The sequence below is a fragment of the Ursus maritimus genome, unplaced genomic scaffold, assembly GCF_017311325.1.
Source record: "Ursus maritimus isolate PB19 unplaced genomic scaffold, ASM1731132v1 scaffold_3, whole genome shotgun sequence".
NCBI lineage: Eukaryota > Metazoa > Chordata > Mammalia > Carnivora > Ursidae > Ursus > Ursus maritimus.
The window spans coordinates 73,369,967-73,395,324 of NW_024425563.1; the positions used below are offsets into that span (position 1 = coordinate 73,369,967).

The window sequence follows — 25,358 nt, forward strand, 5'->3', positions numbered from 1 at the left end:
AAAAAAAAAAAAAAAAAGAATCTTATGGGGTGGTGTCCTAGCATTTAATATCTACCTACCTGATTTTAATGTGTGACCAGGGAAGAGAACCACTGTAGCAGGCCATAAACTGAAAGCTAACAGGCAATGGTTCACAATCTTGACTCAACAAAATTATCTGGGGGAGATTTTTTTTTGGGGGGGTGGGGAATGCCTGGGCTCTACCCTAGACCAGTTGATTGAGACTCTCCAAGAGTTTGGTCATCTACATTTTATAAAAGTTCTCTATGTAATTCTAATGTGCACCAGGGTTGAGAACCATTGGTTTCCAGTGTAACCCTTTGTGGTTGTATTTGGATCTTATAAACCTTAGTGATTCTAAGAAGTTGCTTTGATGGTTGAACAAAAGTCTGGAAAGAGTGCCAGGAAGACATCTGTCTGTCTGTCTGTCTGTCTGTCGGTACCACCATCATGGCCCCTCTCCCTGCATTCCCACCCAGACCAAAATTCTATAACTGGGTTCTTCTTTGTCTACTTATAGTTCTTTATGGTTCCCACCACACTATTTCTATTACCCGAAATTGTGTGTTGTGATGATAGTTTTATCTCTATAGTCCTTTTCATGATTACTGCCAAACTTTTTTAGAGAAGCATTTTTTTTTGCATTTTTAGTTTGTATAAATATGTAAAATTGGGTAAGCTGAAAAACAATACTATACTGTGTATAACTAAGATTGAATCTTTCTATAGAAGAATTTACCTTAATTTGTATTTTCTATAAATTTCTCAGAATAAAAGATATAAGAGGATTCATGAAGGTTAATTTTTCCTTTCTGGTCTATCTGTACCTGAGATAGAGGGGAAGATTTTCTTTCCTCTTCCCATTTTTACAAATGGTCTTATATTCGTAAGTATTTACATATTTTCCTCTTCACTCTGTGAAGAGGAGAAACAAATGGCCTATTTTCCAAAAGAACGGCAAGAAGTGGTTGGGTTGTTGATTCCTGTTCTACTTACTAAGAGGAATGAAGAACAGGATCTACTCCAGGGCAAAGAAAGGGGAGAAAGGTCAATTTGCCCCTGGCTGCTAATACGCAAGGGACTTAAAAATTTTATTTTGATGTATTCTCCAAATGAGGGCTATGCATATACAAAAATATACTGTCTTAGGATGAAAAGAAGTCCACTAGAAAACTTTAGATTCGTATCTATTTATCAGATAACTGTACACTGCTATCATGCTTTAACGTGAATTAATATCGTAATACAGACTGTGATTATCTCCTAAACAAACCAAATAGGTTGCCTTGTATTTTTGGAATATGCCAAAAACCATTGATTTGTTAAGTATAAGCATTTAAAATATACAATTGTTTATAGCTATGGACAAGATTATCTTAAAACTTACATTGAAATGCAAAGGAACTAGAATATCTAAAACAATTCTGAAAATTAAAAAAATAATAAAGTGGTAGAATCAGTCTACCTAATTTTAAGTCATCAAAACTGTGTAGAATTGGCAGAGGGTAGACACATTGATCAATGGAACAGAATAGAGAGCCCAGAAATAGAGCCACACATGTGCAGACGACTGATTTTCGACAAAGGTACAAAAACAATTCAATGAAAGAAGGATGGTCTTTTAAACAACTGATAGGAAAGTTAGTAGATACTCACAGGCAAAAAAAAAAAAAAAATGAACTTGGCTTAAACCTCAGACTTTATACAAAAATTAACTCAAAATGGATAATGGATTTAAATGTAAAATATAGAACTATCAAGCTTTGAGGAGAAGGTATTCAGGACCAAAGGCTAAGTGAAGAATTCCTAGATATGAAATGAAAAGCATAATCCATAAAAGAAAAAAAGCAATATATTAAATTTAATAAAAATTAAACACTTCTGCTCTGTCAATAGCCTTGTTAGGATGAAGAAAATACAAGCTACAGAGCTGGAGTAAATATTTGAAGACCACATATCTGACAAAGAACTCATATCTAGAATATATAAAAATTCAACAGTGAAAAAACAAAAATCCAAGTAGAAAATGTCAGAAGACGAGATAACTTTTCACCAAACAGGGCATATAGTTAACAAATTAGCAACTGAAGAAGTCCATACAGTGGACCACTACTGGACAATAAAAAGGAACCAACTGATAGGCTTACAACTTGGATGGATCTCAAAGGCATTATGTGAAGTGAAAAAAAAAAAGCCATTTTTGTGAAAAGATCACATTTTGTGTGATTTCATTTATAAAACATTCCCAAAATGACAAAATTATAGATTTAGAGAACAGATGGATAGTTTCCAGGGGTTAGGAGAGCAGAGAAGAGGGTAAGTATGACAATCACGGGGTGGCACCCTGTATCCTGATTGCCCCAGTGGAGCCATGGACCTACCTATGGGATAAAATGACATAGAACTATCTGCACATGTTACACCAACGTCAGGTTCCCAGTTTCGATATCTCTCTATAGCTATGTGCAACGTAACCATGAGAACAAATGAAGGATGCACAGGAACCTCTTGTGTTCTCTCTACGACTTCCTCTGCATCTATAATTATTTTAAATAAAATGAGTCTTTTGTTAGTAGCATTGATGTGTTAAGTATAAACATTTAAAAAATGCAATTTTTGTTATCTTGTTTGGACATTTCCATGTTTTTAATACGCTAGAAATCTCTTAAATTGGGAGTGGCCGGGGCCTCTCTAATCTCTGACCTCTGGGAGGTGATAGAAGTAAACCGCAAAAGCCAGACAAGTGCTAACATCCTCACGGGATGCTTCGTTGGAATATCCCAGAAGAATGCCGCCTCAGGTTCCCCAGGCCTGGGGTGGGATCTGCAGACCGATGGGGTGGGATCTACATGACCCACACCTGCTTCCCCCTCTTACGCCCCTCACACATGTGCACACACACACACACACACACACACACACACACACGCTTCTCTGGCTGCTGCTCCCATGGCACTTCAAGCTCATCTTCGCCATCTTTGCATCTGTGCTGTTGGTTACCAACCTCTTAATCTATATGAACACCCGGTGCGATCACTTTACCTATCTTGACCCTCCTCTCGAGAAGCCTCTCTGGGAGATGCAAAATCGGTCCTGGAGATTTTCCAATCCAGGCAGTATTCTCGTTGTGTTTCCTGTTACAGAACTGAGGTCTGTAAAGAGCAGAAGGAAAAAGAAATCACCATGTTCTGTTTTAACTATCTGAACCCCCCTCTCCCTTAATAACTGCTTCCTGTGTTCCACCTTTCTTATTTTCTTTATTCCTTCTTCTACATCTAAGAGTAAAATAAGATTAGGAAACTTTTTAAGTCATTGCATAAGAAATCTTACTCCTTCCATAAATTCATGTTTACACATAGGAGCTATTCTGAATTACAAATAGTCTGAAATAGGCGTAACTTCCTTTTTTATATAGTACATACTGTAAAATGAACCCTCAGCTTGAAATCCCTTGTGGTTTCGATTATGCATACATCTCATTTTTATGAACTCCTATTATTAGAATTTTTTCCAAGAGTTCAGAATGAAATTCTTCCAAACAATGACTAACTTTTTATTTTTTACATGTAATTTCATCATCCCGGTTATGGGAACCTGAGGTCTGATCATTTTTCTTTTTCTAGAAAAAATAATAATAATCAAAATGTTGCATTATCCTGGGTTGATTTGTAATTAGAGCCAGTGACAAAGCTTTGCATGCAGATAGTTTACCAGGGAAGTGATTCCAAGGAGCAGGAGTGAGGGGCAAGGGGCATAAACCAGGAGCGTGAGAAAGATCGAAGGAGAGAACATTAAGTTGGCCACCCCTACAGAGGAATGGTGTTCTGTTCCACTGGGACTTTCTGAGGAGCCTTATAAAATGTGTCAGAACTGAGTGCCAGAAGATGAAAGGGTAAGCACTTATTCACGGAGTCCCAACCCCCATTGGCTATGGTAGCCCCATGGGTCATACATACATGAATGCGAAGCAGATACAGGTATCAGAGAGGCCTCAGGACAATAATCAGGAGATACAAAATGTGGATCCCCAAAGCGAGCCTCTGTTAGGCAGTGGAAGTTCAGCAGAGCTCCATTACTGCCCAATAACTGGAAATAGAACCCAGAGGATTTGAAGAGGAGCTCAAGATGTGACCAACACAATTATCAACCGTAGAACTTCTGTAATTTGATAAGGAGTAATTAATTGCCTAATGGAATGACTGTATTTCTTTCTAAGTCAATCAGTGATATTTTAATTTCTCTTTACTGTCTTTGTATCTACAATTTGCCCAGTGATGTCTCTGAAAGTTTAAGAAAGTGAAAATAATTTCAATGGTTGATGTAACAGCCCAAGTGTGTTACACTGGATTGCCAAGCTGAATTTTAAGAAAGAAATATAAAATGAGTAAGAATTACAAATGAGAGAAATTCACACTTGACCTATTTATACATCTGTGTTTTAATAAACTCATGTTCTAAAGCCATTTCATATAGGGTTTTATTTATAAGAAGTAAGAGGGGAAAGCAGAAACTTCTTAAGAATTATTGAATGCTATTTCAGATAAATTTTATATATTTCCAATAATCAATTATAGAAGCATAATTAACCCTTAATTTATAGAATTTATATAAAGGTTACATTAATTAGGTAATCAATAGATTGGAAAATAGAAAATCACTAGATTATTTGAATAATCTGTTAATGATAGCCAATTTACTGAGCATTTACTATGTCTCTGTTTTAAGATACATTGATTCATGGGGCACCTGGGTGGCTCATTCAGTTAAGCATCTGACTCTTGGTTTTGGCTCAGGTCATGATCTCAAGATTGTGAGATCCAGCCCCTCATGGGGCTCCATGCTGGATGTGGAACCTGCTTGGGATTCTCTCTCCCCCCCCCCAACCCCGCACCATCTCCCTTTCTTTCTCTCTCTCTCCCTCCCTAAGAAAAAAATAGATACATTAATTCATTTAATCCTCACAAAGTCTCCAAAATAGGTACTATCAATCTTTCATTTGAAAGATGATGAAACTGAGACACCAAGAGTTTGAGTAACTTACCAAGCTGATAATGCTACTAAGAGTTGGAACAAAAAAACAGTGCTGTTTAGTTAATATCTCCATTTTTTTTAAAGTTTATGACAGGTTAGAATAAATTAAGGTAGTAGCCAAATTGTCAAAATAGAGTCTGGAATCACTCACTCTTTGCAATGATTAACATAAGCCGAGTGAAAATATGTCAATAAAGATATCATTCATCTCATTACAGGACACTGGTAACCTTATCAAATCTGTATTTTGCTTGCAAATATTCATCTGAATATAAGAGAGAGAAAAATAATATATGAGGGAGAAACACTGGATAAAAAGTGTGAGGATAGCCAGCCAACTTGTCATTCTTTGAATACTTTCACCATAATCAAAGCATCATTTACCAGTTTGAGTTCTAACAACTGGTGTTAACTGATTAGCAACTTATATTATAAATTTAGCAATTTACATTGTAAATTGTTAAACTAGTTTGCATTTGTAGATGCTATGAGGAATTTCCCAAAGGCCCCGCTGTGTTTCCATATAAGAGGCCCTGTATCATCTTCAGGTCCTCCTCCACATATGCTCATGCCCTTCTCTGACTCAGGTTAGGATACCAGTCTCCAGCTAGTTCTAAAAATGATTCAGTTGTGGTGATGAATTCAATTATTCAAAAAGTTTCTGTAGAAGTACAGGAAAGTCTTATATTTCCTGTCCATTTCTTCCAATGACTTCTCACGACCTACAAAGCTCTAAATGGTCTGCTTGTGATACAGGTACACACCTTTGGGTAAGTTCAGGTAAGAATATAAGTATTTTCCATAGAATGGAAAGGGCAATGGAAAGGGCAAATTTCTGAAATCACATTAAAAAAGTGCAAGCTTCCTCTGCTCTACAATTGGCAGGAAATCCACCATGTAAGAACTGAATAGTGACTACATCTGGTTTAAAATTCCACAGCAAATTCACTGAGGGTTCCTTTAAACCCATTCGGATGAAAGAAGCAATATCTTTACAACAGCCTCCCGACTTCTCTCCTTCTCCCTTATTCTTCCCAGGGGTTACACTTTAATCACTCAACTTCCTCTTCATTATGTGCCCCACACTGTGCCTGGCACACAGAGCAAACAGCTTCTTCCAACACCTACATTCCATCTTTCTAATATCACTCAACAAATTTCGTCAAGAAGTGCCTAGTCCATCATAGTCAGTGCTCTTGTTAGCACCAGGGATGTGTTACTGAACAAACAGACCCAAAAAAGAAAAGAAAGGAAAAGGTTAACTGAAAATTTACACTAAATAATAAATGTTATTTAAAATAAATAATTTTTTGAGAAAAATTCATTACTGAAAGGAAAAATAATATTCTCCAAAATAACCTAAATTATCTTATTGGACTGTAGGAACTTTGAGAACTTTTATTTGGTTTGTTTTTAATTTAAATTTCAAAAGCTTTTAAAAAGTAACTCACATGCTTTATAACAGTATTTCAGTTTAGTTTTAACTTGCATTTCTTTTATTTTTGATAAGATTAAGATTTTTTTTACTATGTTATATCAGCTTAAGATGAAAGTCAACTTATATCCTTTGCCTGATTTTCTATTGGGCAATTATTTTTTTAATTTGTAGTAGTTAAAAATATTTTTTGCTGTTTGTTGATGATCTGCTGACTTTGCTTACAGTAGTTTCTGCTTTGCAGGTATTATTTATTTTTATGTAATCACAGTTTTATGTAATATACATGACAATTTTTACTTTTAAGTTGGATACTAGATTTTTAGGTTGAGAGAGATACTTTGCATTTTTATTTATCCCTCTAGTCTTTAGTGGTTTCAGAGATTTGTGGGATAGGAAAAGGGCCTTTTCCTTCTAAAGTTATAAAAGAATTCTCCATGGTTCCTTCTAGTTTTATTATAGTTTTACTTAAATAGATAGATAGATACATACATACATACATACATACATAACTTAATATATTTTAAATTTATCTTGGAGGGGAGTATGACGTATAGATTCAACTTTTTCTTCCAATTGGCTATTTAGTAATCCCAATATTTGCTCCTGAATAATCCATCTTCTTCTCACTGACTTGAGATAACATCTTTATTGTATGTGCTTAGGTCAATTTCTGTATTTTTTACTCTATTTCACTGAACATTTTCTATTCCTGTGACACTGCCATATTATTTCATTTTTTAGCTTTATAATATTTAATAGAACTTACCCCCTCGTCATTACTTTGTTTTTCAGAATTTAGAGATTAAATCAGGGAAAACAGGCATCTGCACATGAGCCTGCCCATCCAGGAACATGCTGTACCTTTCCATTTACATAAATCTTCTCTGGGTCTTAAGGGAATTTTACATTTTTCTTTAGATATATCTTGTACCTGTCTTGTTATCTTGTTTAGCTTATTCTTAAATATTTTCTCTATTTTGTTGCAGCTTTAAGTAGGACCCCTTCTTCTATTAAATCTTCAAACTAATTTTTTTTAGTATGTGAAGAATATTGATATTAATTGGGTTCCTAAACAAGATGTTGGATTGATTTTATATGTATGGTGCTTCTTCAGTTGACTTTCTTGAGTTTTCCAAGACTATAGTTTCAATATCCACAACCCCTTGTGAATTTCTATATTTCAAATTTTTTTCTGTGATCTAGTTGTGTTACCTAGAATTTCTAAACAATAATAACTAAAGTGGTCAAAGCAGATATGTTCTTCTGCCTTATGGTCGTCTGGCTTATAATTTTATTGGGATTGTTTCTAGTAATCTTTTTGTTTTTGATAATTGTCTTTTAAAGTTAGATACTAGATTTTAGGTTTAGAGAGATTGTATGTTAAGGAAATACCTATCTGTTCCTTTTTTACTATGAGTCAAAAATAAATGTCAAATTTTAACACATGCCCATTTAGCATACACAAATATGATTGTATTTTTCTCCTTAACTCTTCTAATACGGTAAGCTATATTAATATATTGAATTTAATTAATAGATTGAATATTGAATTTAATTAATAGATTGAATATTGAATTTACAGAACTCATCTTTCCATTCCTAGAATAATCCCCATTTGATCACTGTGCATATTCTCTTTACAAGCTGCTAGATTCTGTTTGCTAATGTTTTATTTAGGATTTTTTGTATCATGAAACATAGGTAAATTGCTGTACAGTTTTCTTACTAGCGCATCCTTTGCGAGATTTTGCTCTGAGAACACTTGGAACTGTTCAATGTTGGACAAAGGCAGTATCATTGCAACACATATCTGGAGTTTAAAGCATCCACCAATAAGTGTCCTGGTTTTTCACTGTGTCTCTTTATCAAACAGAAGTTTTTGACCAGTGATTTTGTTCAATCAGACACATATGATAATATATATGACAATATTTTTTCCATGTTAAGCATTCACATTTCATTGGCTATTTCTGTTATTCTCTTCCAGTCATGGAAAAAACTACAGATGCATTTCCTTCTACTATGAATTCTTCAGAAAACCAAGAGACTGTATGTATTTTTGGAACTGGAGATTTTGGAAGATCACTGGCACTTAAAATGCTCCAGTGTGATTATTCTATTGTTTTTGGAAGTAGAAACCCACACAAATCCAGTTTGCTGCCCAGCGGTGCAGAGGTCTTCAGCTATTCAGAAGCAGCCCAGAAATCGGACATCGTAATCATAGCAGTCCACAGAGAGCATTATGATTTTCTCAAGGAACTCACTGAGGTGCTCAAAGGAAAAATATTGGTCGACATCAGCAACAACCTCAAAATCAATCAGTATCCAGAATCTAATGCAGAGTACCTTGCTCAGTTGGTGCCTGGAGCCCACATAGTGAAAGCATTTAACACCATCTCTGCCTGGGCTCTCCAGTCAGGAGCACTGGATGCAAGTCGGCAGGTAAGAGTAAATGATTAACTGACACTCAGTCTTTAAAAAGTGAATGTGTTGGGATGCCTGGGTGGTTCAGTCAGTTAAGCATCTGCCTTCAGCTCAGATCATGATCCCAGGGTCCTGGGATTGAGCCCTACATTGGGCTCCTTGCTCAGCGGGGAGCCTCCTTCTCCCTCTCCTCCCTGCTCGTGCTCTCTCTCACTATCTCTGTCTCTGTCTCTCTCTCTCAAATAAATAAATAAAATCTTAAAAAAAAAAGTGAATGTTTTAATGTGCACTTAACTCAAAGATGCCAAAATAGAATTCCAAAATAAAATATCCACTAAACATTTCTGTTTGCTAATACGTGCCATGGATAAATTTCTTGGGTTTAACCAAGTAAAGTAGTCAATTGTTGTGACTTATTTCCCATTGTCAGCACCTTCAGCTTTTAGTTTGTTGGAACCCGATGGTGTCAGGCTCCAGAGGCCTCATGTAAGTACGAAAAAACAACACAGATTGTTGATGGTTATCCTTTCCATTCCCATTACATTGTATGAAACTGGTTCCATGTATTCACTGAGATGAAAAGAAATCCATAAGTGATGTAGCACCCATGAATACAGAAGAAAAATCAAACCATCCACCCTGTGGAGAGCCAAGTCCTATTGTATCAGTATGATATGCTTAAAACCACTCTCAACTTGAACCCTGGTACTTAACCATCCAGCACATGTGTGCAAGTTTAAAACATGTTGCTTCGACATCCTTGTTTGAAAAGCATGTCCTTGTTCTGCATGGTGCTTATATAGAATTTCAAAGTAATTTTTAAAGAAAGAATAAGTAGTATTTAATTATTTATTAATTAATTATTCTTAACCCAGGTGTTTGTCTGCGGAAATGATAGCAAAGCCAAGCAAAGAGTGATGGATATGGTTCGTACTCTTGGACTTACTCCATTGGATCAAGGATCTCTCATGGCAGCCAAAGAAATTGAAAACTACCCCCTGCATCTATTTCCAATGTGGAAGTTCCCCTTCTATCTGTCTGCTATCCTGTGTATCTTCTTCTTTTTCTACTCTGTTATAAGAGACATAATCTACCCTTATGTTAATGGCAAGAAAGATAGCACATTTCGCTTGGCTATTTCCATTCCAAATCGTATCTTTCCGATAGCAGCACTTACATTGCTTGCCTTGGTTTACCTTCCTGGTGTTATTGCTGCCATTCTGCAACTGTACCGAGGTACAAAATACCGCCGATTCCCAGATTGGCTTGACCACTGGATGCTTTGCAGAAAGCAGCTTGGCTTGGTAGCACTAGGATTTGCCTTTCTTCATGTCCTCTACACACTTGTGATTCCTATTCGTTATTATGTACGATGGACACTGAAAAACAGAACCATTACCCAGGTAAATCTCTATTCATTTGTATTCTCCAATTCCTTAAATCAAAGAGAAAGCCTGCTATATCATATTACATTTCACAATCATAGAAAATCACTCTTCTAAGCATCTTTGTTTTTTAAAGTAACTAGAGCTCTGGTCAGGTTGTGGTTGTTCTCTTTTTTTGTTGTTGTTGGTTTGGTTTGGTTTTTTGTTTTTTGTTTTTTGTTTTTTGTTTTTGTTTTTGTTTTTTAAATGAATTCAGTTGAGACCTTATACAACTACTGAGAATGAAAGTTAGATTCCCAGGTTCACTTGGGTCCAGATGTGTATTCCCAGGACTCACTGGGATACTGGCAAACTGACAGATTTGGGGGCTCAGGAAACCTAATAACACTTACTTGAATTCCTTGCGGGGGTGGGGGGTGTGCAGTCAATAAATGTAAACCAATACGTTTTCAAGCTTCTATTTGTATGCATGCTACTTCCTTTTGGAAGTCAAAACCTACCATCTCCTAAGTAAGGGAGCTATTCAAACCTGTGTCACAGGAGGGTAAACAAATTCACAAAAGGGTGCTTATAACTTCATTAATGTTTGACTTGTAGAGAGCCGTCCTCAATAACTAGAAAACTAAACAATTCTGAGCAAATGTCAAATACTATTTTCTGCATAGTCAAAAATTCAGAGAGAATCAGCTCGGAGAGTCTTAAAGCAGTCCCAGAGGAAGTGCTATCCATCCATTCTAGTTTGGAAATAATTGGTTTTGATCAATCTTACTGCATTCTCAAAGTTTATGAGTCGATAACTCATTGACAGTACTCCTGTGGATTTCTCTACATTATTTCCCTAACAAATACGTGGGAAGTTCTTGGGTAAGAGTCCCATTTTAAGGGCCTGATTTTTCTCAGTCTGTGGTGTGACAGACCTGATGCTATATTACTACAAAAATAAGCATGAAAGAACCCAAACTGTGTGTGTGTGAACAATCAGCATATAAAGCCGAAAAACAGAATCCTGATACAATCATTTGAGAACATCAAGTTTTGCTTGGGGAACAAGAAGCCATATGGTAAAGAAGGTTTAAGTAAATGTTTACTTTGTTTTAGAATTTATAAGGTCAATTAAAACTTTCTACACGACTCCTGGAGTCAACTATTATAATAAAGTCCCAGCAGAACCAATTACTTTTTCTACCGAGAAATATCATTTCCAAATGTATTTTTCTCTACAGTTATTTTCAAGTGATTATTAAGAAATACATACGATTTACCTTGAGCAAATTTACCATGCAGAGGTATTTTTTAGTCCCCTTAAACGTTTGGGCAGTTTGTAAAAAAAATATAATTTTTAAAAATTGCTTATAATTTTTCTTAGGCAACGGCCAAGACAGAAGATCCATTTAGCACCTCTACTGCCTGGCTTTATGATTCATATATAGCTTTGGGAATCCTTGGATTTTTCCTGTTTGTACTCTTGGGAATCACTTCCTTGCCATCAGTTAGCAACACAGTCAACTGGAGAGAGTTCCGATTTGTCCAGGTAAGAACTTCAAGATTTAATCTCCTTTATATTGCAAAATAAGTCTGGCTTTACAAATACTCTCATTTTTCTCTCATACCATTAATAAATTTTCATTTTGCTTCTTCACTTCACTAGCAATGTCACAAAAATAGCAACTGTACCAAGTTCAAGTGAGAAAATGCTGAACTCTGGTACCAAAAGGCATACCATAATAGTTTCGTTTCCTAGCTAGGCATCACTTGCCAAGACCACTGCCTACTCCCAGAGCCACAGGTAAGAGTAGAGAGTAAAAAATACCAACACTATTAAACTTTGTGTGTAGGGATGTGCTAGACGCAACATGAAGAGAAACCCAAAGACAAAATTTCTACTTCTGAATATCAACCTTAGCATACGGACATATTGATACAAAAAGGCGTATATTAAACTCAAGTTTAAAACCATCAAAGCAAACTGTATTAGATTGTTATCATGCCGGACTCAACACTGGTCTATAAGAAGGAAATTGTTTCCCACAAATCAACCACCAGACATTTCACTAAAGGCAGTTAGTTACTATTCTTACGGACAAGTAGTACTCAAAGTGTGGTACCTAGAACCTCAGCATCACCTGGGATCTTATTAGAGACACAAGTCCCTGTGCTCCACCTAGATCTAACGAATCAGAAACTCTGGAGGTGTGGCCCACCAATGTGTTTTAAAAAGCCTTCCAGATTATTCTGATGCATGCTTGTTGTGAACCAGTATAATAATAGAAAAGACCATTAGTAACTGAGATTTCAATTTTATAAAACTCTTCGAATTTCAAAAGTCTTGCAGTTTCTCCCAGAGAACAAATGCAGTCAACATTTTCTCATGTTAACACCTTTAGTCAAGGCATTAAGACAGAAATAAACATTGAGCTTTAGAATTTAGGCCAAAACAAGCAAACAAAAGTAAAGTTTGCTAATTGTTCTTTATCGCAATAGAAATTTGCTAGCATCTGCTTTTAGTCAGTAACATAAACTAATACGGTATTTCTTGAGGACATACTGTGTCTTATTCATCTCTGGCCTCCAGAAAAGTTGATCAAGGAAAGAGTTTTACCAGTGGGGAAGAAGCCAAGATGCATTATTTATTCTAACCCAGAAGAGTTTACTCTTAGCAAACTTTCCCATCCAGCCAGGTTAAGATGAAACCACCACTTAATCCCCTTCACCTATGTTGCCCATCCCTGGAATAAAAGTACAGCACAGAGAATATAGTCAATAATAGTGTAATAACATTGTATGGTGACAGCAAGTGCCTACACTTATCGTAGTGAGCAGTACAAAATGTATAGAATTGTCGAATCAAGATGTTGTACACCTGAAACTAATACAATGTTGTATGCCAACTATACTTCAAGAATAAAAATTTTTAGAAGGATGAAACCACCATATCATTTGTAAGCACAATCTTTTTTTTTAATGCAGTATTTACCATCCCAAAGGAGGGTTAATGCCTTCTCCAGTACTTAGCAGAGTGTTCTAAATATTTCAGATGTCAAAGGTTTGTGGGTGTTAATAAATATCCTTCATTGGCTTAGAGTGTTTCACTTTAAAATGTAAATATGGTGTTAATGTATATACATTTTTTCTTGCTTATGTAGTCCAAACTGGGTTATATGACCCTGATCTTGTGCACAGCCCACACTATGGTGTATGGTGGAAAGCGATTCCTCAGTCCTTCAAGTCTCAGATGGTATCTTCCTTCAGCCTATGTGATAGCACTGATCATTCCCTGCACCGTGCTGGTGATCAAGTTCATCCTCATCCTGCCATGTATAGACAAGATCCTTACACAAATTCGCCAGGGCTGGGAGAGGAACTCAAAACCGACATCAAATGGACAATATTTAAAGCAAAGTTCAATTCACCTGGATTCTCAACTATAGTATTGTATATTTAGAGAAGACTATGTAATGGGCATAGTTAAGAAAGCATTTTTCTCCCCCCCACGGCCTGAAGTTTGTTAACAGAGAAGGAACTCTTGCCTTTGAGAAATTGACAGATAGGAATAGAACACCATTTAATCTCAGGTTAGTGATAAATCTATGTAAGCCCCTGCCTCTCTTCTTCCCAGAGGCAGCGGGCTGAGATCACAGTGAGCTTTGTGGTTTCACACTAAAATGTTTTTTTGTTATGGTCAACATGCATGACCTAATGTCTTACAAAATCCAGGGGAAATACATGCAACTTCCTTCTGTGATTCAAGGGCTGAGTGCAATGAAAAAGAAAACAGTAAGATGGTGGTCACTGATAAAGGCTTTCTGAGGTATGTCTGAAAAGGAGGGCCAAATGAAGTAAAAGAAATGAGAATTTTTCTTACTGTTCTTTTTAAATGAAGGTGATCCTAAGTAGAGCCATAGTGAATTCTATAGTTAAATGTGCTCTTTGATTTTGCTTTTGCCAACATGGATGTGTACTGTGGAGAACTATTTCATAACACAACGAAAATATCACCATTGATGGGAAGTAACCCATGGGTTGAATATATGCAAATCTATTACCATTGTCGTAAGATCCTTCCTCTACAAGGAATAGGTATAGAGAAGATTGAGTTCAAATGGAGAGATATCCACTTGGATTTTTTTCAATGTACAATAAGCAAGGAAGGGTTGATAAAAGCCCTTGCACAAAAAGTTGAAATAAGCCAGAATTTTAGATAGCAAGCTAAATAAATTTTGTAAAGTTGCACTATACTAGGTTTGTATGATTTAGGTATGGTGGTATGCTTTGTGAATAGTATATTCCAAATATTGTTCAATACTAATCATCTATGAAATGGATTTCTAGTAATTTCTAGTATAAAAAAGTGGCTTCTATAAATTTTCAGTGCTTATTATAATTTTAAGCAGTGAAATTAAATGAATAATGAAAGTATAAGTTTGACCAATGCATAGATGAGAGAGAATTATATAAAATCTTAGAGTAGAAAAGTGTGAACTGTAGCTGAAATATGAGACTTGGTTCCTTCTCAAATCTTTGCTGGAATGCAGGACAGTTTTCTTTGTTTTTTGTGCTGATAGTGCCATTTCCAAGATGACCTTCAGCAGGATTAGCCTTCCTGGCTCATGCATGGAGCTGGAAGGAGCCTCATGCACCCTCTTCCCACAAACTGAAATAACCAAAGGCTTTCAGATTGACATTTTTCTGCCTGCTCTATAAAGGCCATCTATTTTTCTTTTTTTTAAACTTTTATTATCATATATTCTACATGATGCAAAATGATTAAAACATATTAAAACATCACCCACCATCCAGGATATTTCTCTACAAAACTTTTTGAAAATAGTTTCATCTATACTGTATATTCAATTTTACATCCTTCCTTTTTCACTTAATATATCAGTGGTTTCATTCTCTTACATGGTATGCATATATTATTAGTGGCTGCAATATATTTCATCAAATGGGCATTTATTTAACCACTGCATTAAACATGTAGGTTATATATGTTTTTTACTAAAATAAATAACATTTCAGAGAATATCTTAGCACTTATTACTTTTTTCCATATTTTCAATTATTTTCTTGGAATACTTGCCAAGAACTGGGATTACAAAATTAAGAAACTCTTAACAGCACTTGATATATATTGCCAAATTATTTCTAAACTGACCGTGTCAATACCACTGGCATTGGAGGAGGGTGTTGGTTTCATCATACCTTTTATAAATTTTGTTTTTTATATTAGTTTGTGTTCACTGAGAAGGTACACAGAACACATGCTCCATTAATTTATCCTTGATCCACCTGAGCAAGGTTACAAAAAAAAAAACCCTGGAAAACTGAGCAGAGCTGTGATGTATAGTGCTGACCCTAGAGCATCAGTGGGAAAGACAGGGAAAATGTCACTACTCATCCACTCCATTTTGTGCAAAAGAGCCAAGTGTTCCAGGGTTGAAGCCTGCTCATTGTCTAGAGAATGGTTGCTTCAAAATTAAATACCACCCAGGCTGATGTAAAGAAAGCCTCTGGGGTTAATGATGCTCTTTGGTAACGAGTTTTTATTGGGCCATAGTTCACCATTAAAAATAGAAAATGCCACACTTAGGTAAATAAATAAATAAATAAATAAATAAATAAATAAATAAACCTACCTAGAGTAAAACTCTACTTTTATAACCCTAGTAAAAATGTTCCACCTGGGTAGTTAATAAAAGCTATCCATGATGCCAGAAGTAGAAGAATATGTATATATTATGGTTTTGGTATAACAAGACCTTGGCAAGCCTGACCCTAGACTCAACCACTATGGCTCCAAGCCCCACCAGTGGACCAGAGAACCAATTTCCTCCCCTTGTCCTTCTCAACCTCCTTTCTCCCCAAACCATCAAACCAACTTGATCCTCCTAACACAGCTGACTCCTCCAGTTTACCTAGGGTTGGAAAGAATGAGTTTGGAACAGATGGAAATAGTGAACTGTATACCTTTTAACAGGTCCAACCTGTTCTCTATAAAAAAATTTTTAAAAAGTTAGACTAAACTGCACTGTATTCTAGGAAAATTTTTAAGCTCACAGACCTTTTATTTTTGTATGTTTTCCCCATGGTAAAGGATGACTGCTTTTGTAAATTTGTACTCATTAAATGCTATTTTAAAAATATGTTCCAGTTATGTTTAATTCTGGTTTTGACTCATCAACATTCCAAAAAGAAAAAAAAAATGATTAAAAGGTTTTAAATCACAGTAGTTGCAGTATCTGGAAGTAAAAATACCTCCCTTCAGGCATAAGGAAAAGGAGAGACAGTACATGAGCTTAAAAGCACACTAACAGATTTGCAGCTCGTGCAGTATATGCTTGAGCTCAGCAGTGGGTGCACTCTGTGTTTCACTTTTACCCTCAGAGAGGGGAGAGCATCATCTGGTCAAACACGGGTAGGGGTATATGATCCCACACTGGACTTTGGTAAGAAGTAGAAAAAAAAATTCTTTCCTTCCTCCAGGTAGATATTACCAGGACGGAACTAATGACGTCACTAATGGACTGACTTCAGGTTAGATCTCAGCCTGCAGACCAGACGTTAGACGTCCTGCACAACTGGACACTGCAGCCTGATGGGCATGATCACTCTTTCAAAAGCAAGATAAAAACGGATAAATAAATAGAGGCTAGCAACCTGGAACAAGCTAAAAACAAATAGAAAAGCCCCTATTCAAAAGCTACTTCAGTTAGAAATTGCACTAAAAACTCCTCATGCACTAATTATTCAGGGACCATAAACGAGCCATGATAATGATGAAAGTGTATAATGAATTTTACGTCTAGGAACCCAAAAGATTCTGAACCTCCCCCCAAAGTCAAGGTGGAATGGCAGTCAAGGTGCTGGTCTTATTCTCCATCCCCTAAACCAGTATCCACACCACCTGCCCATTTCACACTCACGCTCCAAACATACCCCTGCAGGATCCTAATCCAGTTCTCTATAATGAGTTAAAATGACAATGTAGAAAAATCCTCTATGCTTCTGAAGGTTTGTTCAGGAGAGTTTAGGAAAAGAGACTGTTAGTTACTCTCCTAGGCACTGCCTTTCCTCAAGCCCAAGCCAAAGCCCTGAGCGTTCCGGGCCAAGATGGCAAGTCGGGAGGCTCCTGAACTCACCTCCTCTCATAGACACACCGCATCGATAGCTGCACACAGTGCAATTCCCTCCGAAGCCCCCTGAATTCACACATAAGAGGAAGTAAGAAGACTACAATGAGGAGGAGCAGGATCAAGAGTGAAAGGGAAAGGAACAGATGTTAGAGAAATGAGGAGTGAGGATGAGCAGAACAGTGTGCCCCTGCCCTAGCCTAACAAGACAGAAGCACCCAGTTCCACATGTTTCCTGCTTCAAGCAGATCCTGCAAGGTATCCAATAATGTTTGTTCCATGATCCGATGGACAAAGCCTGTGCTAAACCTCACATACCGAATCTTATTTAATCCTCATACCAGTTCTCTGAAGTACTCATATTATCCCCATTTCTCAGGAAAAAAAATACCCTGAGTCTTAAACATTGAGTGCCTGGCTTGCTAAGAGGCAGAGCTGGAATTTGAACTGGAGACAGTGTGCCTCCAGGGCCACTCCCTTTCAATGCCACAGTATAATGGAAGGACAATCATGCCGTCCTCCAAAACGTGCCTTCGAATCCATATATCAAGGCTGGATGGACTGAACCATCTTTTTTGAAATATTGCTTAAAAAGGAAGCTCATTAGGGGCGCCTGGGTGGCACAGCGGTTAGGCGTCTGCCTTGGGCTCAGGGCGTGATCCCGGCGTTATGGGATCGAGCCCCACATCAGGCTCCTCCGCTATGAGCCTGCTTCTTCTTCTCCCACTCCCCCTGCTTGTGTTCCCTCTCTCGCTGGCTGTCTCTATCTCTGTCAAATAAATAAATAAATAAATAAATAAATAAATAAAATCTTTAAAAAAAAAAAAAAGGAAGCTCATTAGCACTTCCAATATTCCTGATTGCCCATCCTTAACGCTCCACATTTGTCTAGTGTTGATTTTAGTGCATTTTATAAGATTGTAGTGACCTGCAATTCGCAGTTTCGGCATCAAGTTCAACTCCTGTGTTCGTCTTCCCATTCCAGTCTGATGACAACCTGTCCTACGCATCAGAGAGGGCTGGGTTCAGCTGGAGGCAGGCAAAACCCTTGACCCGAGGACTTAGAGAAGCTGAGGACAGCAGAGCTCTTTTCCAGGAGCTCAAAGACAAATGTTTTCTTTCTCTCTGGTTTCACCCTAGTGCTTTATGCACTGAGTGAACGTATTTGTTATTCAGATTCAGTGACTCACCTAGGAAATCTCATAACACTTTCCACTTAGTATTTAATACCAGGTGAGAAACTTTACTGAAAGAAAAAAAAAAAAAAAAGAGATCCAGTACCATTACCTAGTTGACAGTTTCTCGGTTTGTAAATTATGAAGAGCTGCGGGAGTGGAACTCACAGTACACCAGAACCTATAAAAACAGGATCAACTAGAATTAAACTTTTCCCTATAATTTTTAGACAGTCAACAGGTTTTTAAGGAACACAACCAGCATATTAATTCCATTTTTACTAATCCTTTCTCATAAAGAAAGAGAAGAAAAAGAAACAACTAGAGAAAGAAAAGAAGAAAAAAAAAAAACCTTAGGGAAAGGAAATCAAATTAAAATTAAAATTAAATTAAGAAGAGAGAAGAAAAAGAATGACAGAGTTACTGCTCAAATCTGTTAAGACAGAGTGGTAGAATCTGTTGAAATGGAAGAGCTCTGCCACCAAGCACAGAATTCTTCCGTCTCAACAGCCAACCAGCCAGCCACTCTCCTCATAAGAGTGTTGATTGCCGCCAACATGGAAATCTCTTCCTGTTTTAGGCACCCTGGGCAATTAGACAATTCCCTTACACGTAACCAAAATTTCTCTAGTTGTACTTCTCTACCCATTGTTCTTAGTACCATGATGTAAAATAGTGCCTTTTCAACTACCTGAGGTAAAGGCCAGATTTTTTGTTTTTGTTTTTTTGCCAACACACCACAGATCACATGCTTAAATATTGTGTGAGCCAAAACCAAGAGTAGGACGCTTAACTGACTCTACAACCCAGACAACCCAAAAGGTTCTAAAGTTTTAAGCTCAATTTCTGAATTTATCAGACTGGTAACAAGCCGGTCACAAACTAGCGCCATCTGCAGGCCACACTTAGAGTAGCACTCAAGAAGGACTAACGATGTGGCTTGGGTTCCTCCAGAAGCCAATGCTGAGGCAAGGATTCTACTGCACATGGTTTACTTTGGAAACGAAATCATTAAGTACTGGGAATGGAGTAGGGAAGTAGGGCAGAGAAGGAATAAAGTGTGGGTTTTCAAGCCAGTTTCCACTGTGGGTGCAACTCCACTGGAAACTCTGGAAGACAGCATTAAATAAACCTCAGATTTATCCCTATCAAGGGGAAAGGAAGATGGGGGTTTTATGCACCAAATCCCTGTTTGTTATTGGATAAAAGAAATGCTAGGGCATTAACTTCTGGCTCTTCTGATTTTTACTATACTCTTGCCCCATATAGCATTGTGGCTAGAAGAAACACCTGCAGACAAAGTGTCACAGGTGTTCACGCAAGCAGCTTTCAGTCCGTAGAGGTGAGTGCCAGCAGGGGGAGGGTACGACAACAACAGCCGCTACACAACGCAGTTCAAAACTGTGCAGAGGGTGTGAACAGAGAGTTCGAAGGGGGAAAATGGCTCTCCAACATACGAAAAGATATTCTCCAACATTTATAAACAGATGCATGAAAACTCAAACTACACTGAGATGCCATTTCTCACCTAGCAAGTGGGCAAAGATCTAAGAGTTTGAGCACAGAGGCCGTGAAGACATGTATTCTCATATACTGCTCTTGAATGTGCAAACTGGGACCACCCCCATGGACAGCAATTAGGCAGTATCTTTTAAGATTAAAAATGCATTAATTGGGGCACCTGGGTGACTCAGTCAGTTAAGTGTCTGCCTTGGCTCAGGTTATGATCCTGGGGTCCTGGGATGCAGCCCCCCATTAGGCTCCCTGCTCAGCTATGAGTCTGCTTCACACTCTGCCCCTACACCCTTGTGCTCTCTCTCACTATCTCTCTCTCAAATAAATAAAATCTTCAGATGAATAAATAAATAAATAAATAAATAAAAACGCATAGTTAAGTTTGAACCCAGGCCCCACTCACAAGAATTTATCCTATGATTATGCCTGCAAGAATTCAAGGTGAAAAATATGTATTGCTGCTCTTTTTTTTTCTTGTTTTTTCATGAATAACATGGTATAAACAGAACATGGGAAAGAATTCAAACACTGATTTTTGTAACGGGTTAAGTTTCCTGTGATGCTTTCACAGAACAGAATTCTATACAACTGTTTAAAACAAATGAGGCACTTCTTTACATACATATATATGGAAAGATCTCCAAAATATATTAAGTAAAAAAACTCAAGGTGTAAAATAACGCACGTCGTCTGATTCCTTCTGTATATGTGTACTTGCTTGTGATTGCCTAAAGAAACACAGTGGAAGGATTCAAAAGAAATGAATTAAAAAAAAAAAATCACACCTAAACAGGATGGGGGAACAGGGCAGAAACAGAAGTAGAAGCACTGATATTTTTTACATCATTTTGATTTTTTCATTATATGAGTAGTCTACCTAATTTTTTAAAATAAATTTAAGTTTGAAAGGAATTAGTTGCATGTTTCTGCTAAGTCTTCTCTTGTTAAGGCTAAACTTCATCCAGCTTATCCAGTCTTTCCTCTTAGATAATAACTTCCGAGTCTTCCATCGCGCGGCTCCCTCATCTCTTAGCCTCCTACAAATGTTCCTGAACCAAAAACAGAACTCTAGATGAGGTGTAGCCAGGCTGGAGCACAATATGACCGTCTCTTCCTTATTCTGGATCATCAATGTAGGTCTCTAGCAATGTAGGTAAGCTTGTATTAGGTTGTCGTTGTGAGGGGTTTTTTTGATAGTCAATAACATGCCTAAATTCTTTTCATAGAAAATGTGAAGCCCAGTCTCTCCATAATCTGCTCCAGTAGCCCCACCTCAGCCCCCTCCACCACCAATACCGACCACCCGACACTGATTGCCACAAATATTTTTAAACTTAAGTGTAAAGCAAAAGCAAATAAGCACTCTTTACTATCTTTGCTATAATTCTGTAAATCTAAAACTGTTCTAAAATAAAAGGTTTATTTTTAAAAAACAAACAATCTACCCTATCCTTTTTAAAGTTTATTTAGTAGAAAATAACCTATTCTTCTGGCCTGGAAGATTGTTTTAAATATTAATTGCATTTGCCAACATGCATGCTGTCCACACACTTCCTAAATATAGCTTCCATGTCTTTATTTTAGTTTTTGATAACAAATATAGAAATATTTTATCCATAACCTCCAACTTCAACTGCAATATTTCATAGGCTAGATGAAGCCTAGAGATTATCTAATCTAATAAACTCATTTCACGGATGTGGAAACTGAAGCCCAAGGGGGTGAAGTAATTTCTGCAAGGTCACATAGCTACATTGTAACAAAGCAGAATTAGACCAGAGATGACCTGATTCCCAGGCTCAGAGTTTTTTTGGTACTTTTGGAAGATGACTCCGTTGAAAACAAATTGGCTAGAGATCAAAATCAAACGGTCAAAAGGACAGACTGATCGGAAACAGGTATATCCAGCTACTGATTTTGGACTTCTCAGTCAGTGATGAGTACTTTACCTTTAGAAAAATGACAAGACTAAAAGAACAGCATTATACGATCTAATGGTGTATTTAGATTGCCGATGATTATTAGAATGCTAAATAATGATAAATGATATTTTAACTCCTTTTACATTCTCTAATTAAAATAATATTAGAGTCTTAGTAGACACTTGAGGAATATCCAGCAACAAAGGTTGTACTTAATTAATCTCTGTTGGAATCTTTTCCCCATATGAAGAAGACTTTGTCAAACTGCTGTAATATAAAAGAAATTTACTGTAAAAGTGTTCCTTTTTATCTGGCTAAATATATCAAGTAGCATCGGTGGCAGCCATAGAGATGACCCATCCCATAGCCCTTCAAGAGAACCTGCTGATTGACAGCCTCCAACTGCCACATCTTGGGATACAGCACCTCATCCACTCAACCCATGATCCACATTAACTTGGGCTGCTCCCGGCCCGCAACTGTGCATGACAGGGGGACTGGAGGCCAGCAATGACCGCTTTGTTAAGATTTCTCTAATGGGCAAGTTTTTTTGAGTATTTCCCATTGCCCCACCCCATGAGTCTTTCACAACTGCACCAGGATCTGAAACTCTTCCTCCCTGATCTTTCCCTCACTTTCACCTTTCACAGGTGTGGGACCTGCACTGCAGTAGGAAGGCTCCCTCCTGCCTTCTCCTTCAGGCATATCCTCTAACGTATCTCTTGCTCTACCTTGCTGTCTGCTTCTTGGAGGACCTAACTGACAAAGCATCAGTGGATGAAAAGTCACAAAATCAATTATTTTTATTATAATGCATCTTAAAAATCATAACATGTATTGTATCTTGCACTGAAATAAACCCTTTAACAATTAGTTTCACTAACTAGTATATTAAGAGAAGACAGGCATAAATAAGCCAAGATGCACGAAACAGAGTGTTGGGAAAGTGCTACCAGAGGTGGCATCAACTTTCCCAAGCTCCACTCCCTTTCCCATAAAACAGAAGAAAACATGTGTTCCTAAAGATTTAAAGACATAAAATATCCTGCAAAACACACAAAGGAAAAATACATATTTCTATTTCACTGAAAATTATTAGACGGATGGTCTCAGAGAGGGGCTAAATGTGCTGAGGCAGGTAGCAAAGGGAAGACGCTTGGGCAACGAAAGCTGAAAATGGCCAAATCTGAGTGAAAGGTATGAGTTTAGCCCCTCCTCTGCCCAGAGACTGAGGCGGCCAGAGGAAGGAGGGTTGAGGAATGAAGCATCCCAAGTGACGAGGTCTGCCTCACTGAGTCTTAATAAGACACAAAGGTTTTTGTAGGAATCTTCTGACAATGTAGTGCAGTGCTCTAAGGACACTCAAAGCAAAGAGCCTAAATCGGGCCAACTCTTAAGAGCACAGTCATGCAGCAGAGGAGTCAGAATAAAGATGCCAATCACCCTGGACACAGGAGCAGACCCCTCCCCATCTTCTGGCCACAAGCAATGATCAGATTCTGCTTTGACAACAAAGTGAGGGAGCATAAGCCACAAAGAGTTACCTAAATTGAATCTTCTATTGGTTAGTTGAGTAGTAGTCCCATGAAGAGTTATTCCAATTTAAAGAATTAAAGAATTGTAGCATTCCTTATACCCAGGAGTTGTGCACCAAAAGTTATGGAAAGATAGAAAATGGGAAGTGACTGATGTCAAGAAAGAATTGTGAAAAGAGAGCAAAAAAAGAGAAATAAAAACTAAATTAAAAAGAATACACATATAGATGACATAAATGCATAGAAAGGGAAAGTGAAGGAACTCAAACACAGAAAAAGTTGTTGCTGTTGTTACTGTTGTTAAGATTTAGGAGAAAGTACTAGAAATAGCCAGCAAACAAAGGAGATATAGTATAAATGCAAATGGAGAACTGTAAGATAACATCTAGGAAATGGAACAAATGAGATACTTATGATTGTAATTCAAGAAAATTTCCTTAAAAAAAAAAGTTTTCTGAATTTAGAAAGTCTTGGATCTACGTATCAAGGAGAAATGCTATATTAATCTGTAAATGATATATTTTATTGGACATATCTTAGTAAAATTATTAAACTTCAAAGATAATGAAAAAAATCTTTAGGTAGTCAGGAACAATGAAAATCAGATTGTCATCCTTTATATTTTCTTAAAGATTTTATTTATTTATTTGACACAGAGAGAGAACAAGGAGGGGGAGAGGCAGAGGCAGAGGGAGAAGCAGACTCCCTGCTGAGCAGAGAGCCTGATGCAGGGCTGGATCCCAGGACTCTGGGATCATGACCTGAGCTGAAGGCACACACCTTTAACCGACTGAGCCACCCAGGCACCCCTGTCATCCATTTTCTAAGCAGCAACATTTTAAGGTAGAAAACACTGGAGCAACAACTTTAAGATACTCAATGAAAGAAAATGTGAGCTAAGGATTTACATCTAGTCAAACTGCTCTTCAAACGTAAAGGCCACAGGGGTGCCTGAGTGGCTCAGTTGGTTAAGCGATTAAGCTTTAGTGTGGGATGCTTGATTTCAGCTCAGGTCATGATCTCAGGGTCACGATCCAGCACTCTTCAGGCTCCACCCTGGGCGTGGAGTGGAGCCTCTTAAGATTCTCTCTCCCCTCTCCCTCTGCTCCTCCCACCTCTCTCACTCTCTCTCACTCTCCGCCCCACCCCACAAAAAAGTAAAGGCCATAAATAAAGAGCTGTAAATACACTAAAGCTCTTCCCAAAGAAGAAACTAGAAAACAATCCAGCACAAGAGGATTGCAGAAGCTTGAGCATAAGGCTGACAGACAAGCACTGAATATATTCACCTGTAGAACAAAGACTAAAAGATGAGGGTGACAAAGTAGTATATAAATTCCAAATGTTCTGACGATCTGTAAATAATCCATACAATTAGCAAAAATGGGAAGGGAAAGAAAAGAACATAAGGAAGATTGTAGGTATGAACTTCCCAGCTATACCTTTTATGATACCCAATCAAAGAAAACGGGAGCTAAGGATATCTCCTGAAGCTGATAAGCCAAATAATAGTCATTTAATTGTACTTAAGAATATACAGACTAAAATTAGATAAAACTACCATGTTTTGTCTTTTTAATACTAAAGATCAAAAATAAGACAAAAAATGAAATTGAATGGTGAGAGGAAGAGCAGAAGTGAGGTAGCAGTAACCAACTATTTTAAGTACTGGTTCTCATAGGAAGTCATTGGAGAAGATCTAAGTCAGAGAAGACTAAGGACATTAGCAGAGAAGTGATAGAATAAAAATGAAAAGTATTCCTAATTATCACCAGATATTAAGATATATTTTACAGTCACTAT

General features: G+C 37.3%; 1 protein-coding gene across 2 annotated transcripts in view; it reads left to right on the plus strand.

Annotated features, from left to right (window-relative positions):
* Positions 1 to 16,421, plus strand: part of STEAP4 (STEAP4 metalloreductase) — a 26,389-nt gene extending 9,968 nt beyond the window's left edge. The window contains exons 2-5 of one of the 2 annotated variants that reach the window (XM_008686210.2): positions 8,457 to 8,911; positions 9,769 to 10,296; positions 11,645 to 11,809; positions 13,422 to 16,421. In XM_008686210.2, coding sequence (XP_008684432.1) covers positions 8,459 to 8,911; positions 9,769 to 10,296; positions 11,645 to 11,809; positions 13,422 to 13,706 — 1,431 coding nt within the window. In that variant the 5' untranslated portion in view covers positions 8,457 to 8,458 and the 3' untranslated portion in view covers positions 13,707 to 16,421. The remainder of the gene's footprint in view (positions 1 to 8,456; positions 8,912 to 9,768; positions 10,297 to 11,644; positions 11,810 to 13,421) is intronic. The other variant, XM_008686211.2, reaches the window with a different exon arrangement.
* Positions 16,422 to 25,358: the final 8,937 nt, after the last annotated feature.